Below are 1,613 nucleotides of genomic sequence, written 5' to 3' on the forward strand. Positions count from 1 at the left end.
CTGTAACAATATAAATATAAGTATGTATAACCAATACTCTCTTAAATCCTCACAAATTAATTAACCTCCATCTCCATGGCCGGCATATCCTCCCCTTCTTCCCCACCGGCGCCGCCACGTCCCAGCCATGAAGACAAATCCATAACAATGGATCCCGAAACCAACTCCGTTGAAGCAAACCCTAATGAATCAAGCAACAAAAACTTCACTCTCCTCCTGACCATCAATTTCGCCGTTTTGATTGTGGGCTCCATCGGCGCAACCCTTGTCACCAAATTCTACTTCATCCACAAGGGCTCCAGCCGCTGGGTCTCCACGTGGGTCCAATCCGCGGGCTTCCCCCTCCTCTCCCTCCCCGTCTTCCTCCCCCACCACCTCTTCCATCTCACCCCTCGCCGCCCCTTCTCTGGCTTCACCACAAAATTGACGATTTTATCCCTCCTCGTTGGGGTTTTCATTGGTGTGAGCAACCTCCTCTTCTCCTGGGGAACCTCCTACCTCCCGGTGTCCACCTCATCGCTGCTGCTGTCGTCGCAGCTGGCGTTCAATCTGATCCTCTCGGCTGTCATCGCGAAGAATAAGATCACGTTTAAGAACCTGAATTGCGTGATTCTCCTGACGCTGAGCTCGGTGCTGCTGGCGCTCAGCGCCAGCAGCGACCGCCCCGCGGGGCTGACGCGCCGCCAGTATCTGATCGGGTTCTTCTCGACCCTGGCGGCGGGGATCTCGTTCGCCGTGTACCTGCCGGTGATGGAGGTGATCTACCGCGGGGTGCGGAGCTACGCGATGGTGGTGGAAATGCAGCTGCTGGTGGGGATGGCGGCGACGGCCTTCGCCAGCGTGGGGATGGCGGCGGACGACGGCTTCTCCGATCTGGAGAAGGAGGGCGCGGCGGGCTTCGAGCTCGGGGAGGCGGCCTACTGGACGACCATCGCGGCGTGCGCGGTGACGTGGCAGATGTCGTTCCTGGGGACGGCCGGGATGGTCTTCCTGACGACGTCGCTCACCAGCGGGATATGCATGACGGCGCTGCTGGCGCTCAACGTCGGGAGCGGGGTGGTGGTCTACGGAGACGACTTCGGGGGAGTGAAGGCGGTGGCGACGGTGCTGTGCGTTTGGGGATTCTGTTCCTATGTGTACGGGATGTATCAAAAGCCGCAAAATCAAAATCGGAGGGGAGTTTCTGTTGAGATTATGATGTAGAGTGAGTGATTCATTCATTTGCTTCTCTATTATATTTTCCCTTTTCGATTCTATATTTCTGGAGTAGTATTTTCTTCTTCAATAATTTCATATATGATGCTACGAAATGCATGGACCTATCAAATGTAGCATTATCATGTTTTGTTGGACTTCAGATTCAATTGTTCACTGTTTCTGCTTCAATCTATATATCATTTTCATTTTTTCCTACTACTATATTTTATTTTTTATTAAATTTCGTACTACTATGCTTTCAAGATTTGATGACAAATAATATCAACAGACTAACAGTGTGTTAACATTTGTTGCTGAATTATTTGTAATCTGTCACACCAAATCTTGAAATCTAGTCCGATTTTAGTTTAAAGTTTGTGTTTAAAGATGTAGTTTGTAATACAGTAGGACCCTAA

The 1,613-nt window shown here is 50.7% G+C and overlaps 1 protein-coding gene across 1 annotated transcript; it reads left to right on the forward strand.

The window, feature by feature from the left end:
• Positions 1 to 1,413, forward strand: LOC125220174 (probable purine permease 4). Its single transcript, XM_048122318.1, has one exon. It carries the CDS (start codon positions 76 to 78, stop codon positions 1,201 to 1,203), a length of 1,128 nt encoding a protein of 375 aa, XP_047978275.1. The 5' UTR covers positions 1 to 75; the 3' UTR covers positions 1,204 to 1,413.
• Positions 1,414 to 1,613: the final 200 nt, after the last annotated feature.

This window comes from Salvia hispanica, chromosome 4 (assembly GCF_023119035.1).
Source record: "Salvia hispanica cultivar TCC Black 2014 chromosome 4, UniMelb_Shisp_WGS_1.0, whole genome shotgun sequence".
NCBI lineage: Eukaryota > Viridiplantae > Streptophyta > Magnoliopsida > Lamiales > Lamiaceae > Salvia > Salvia hispanica.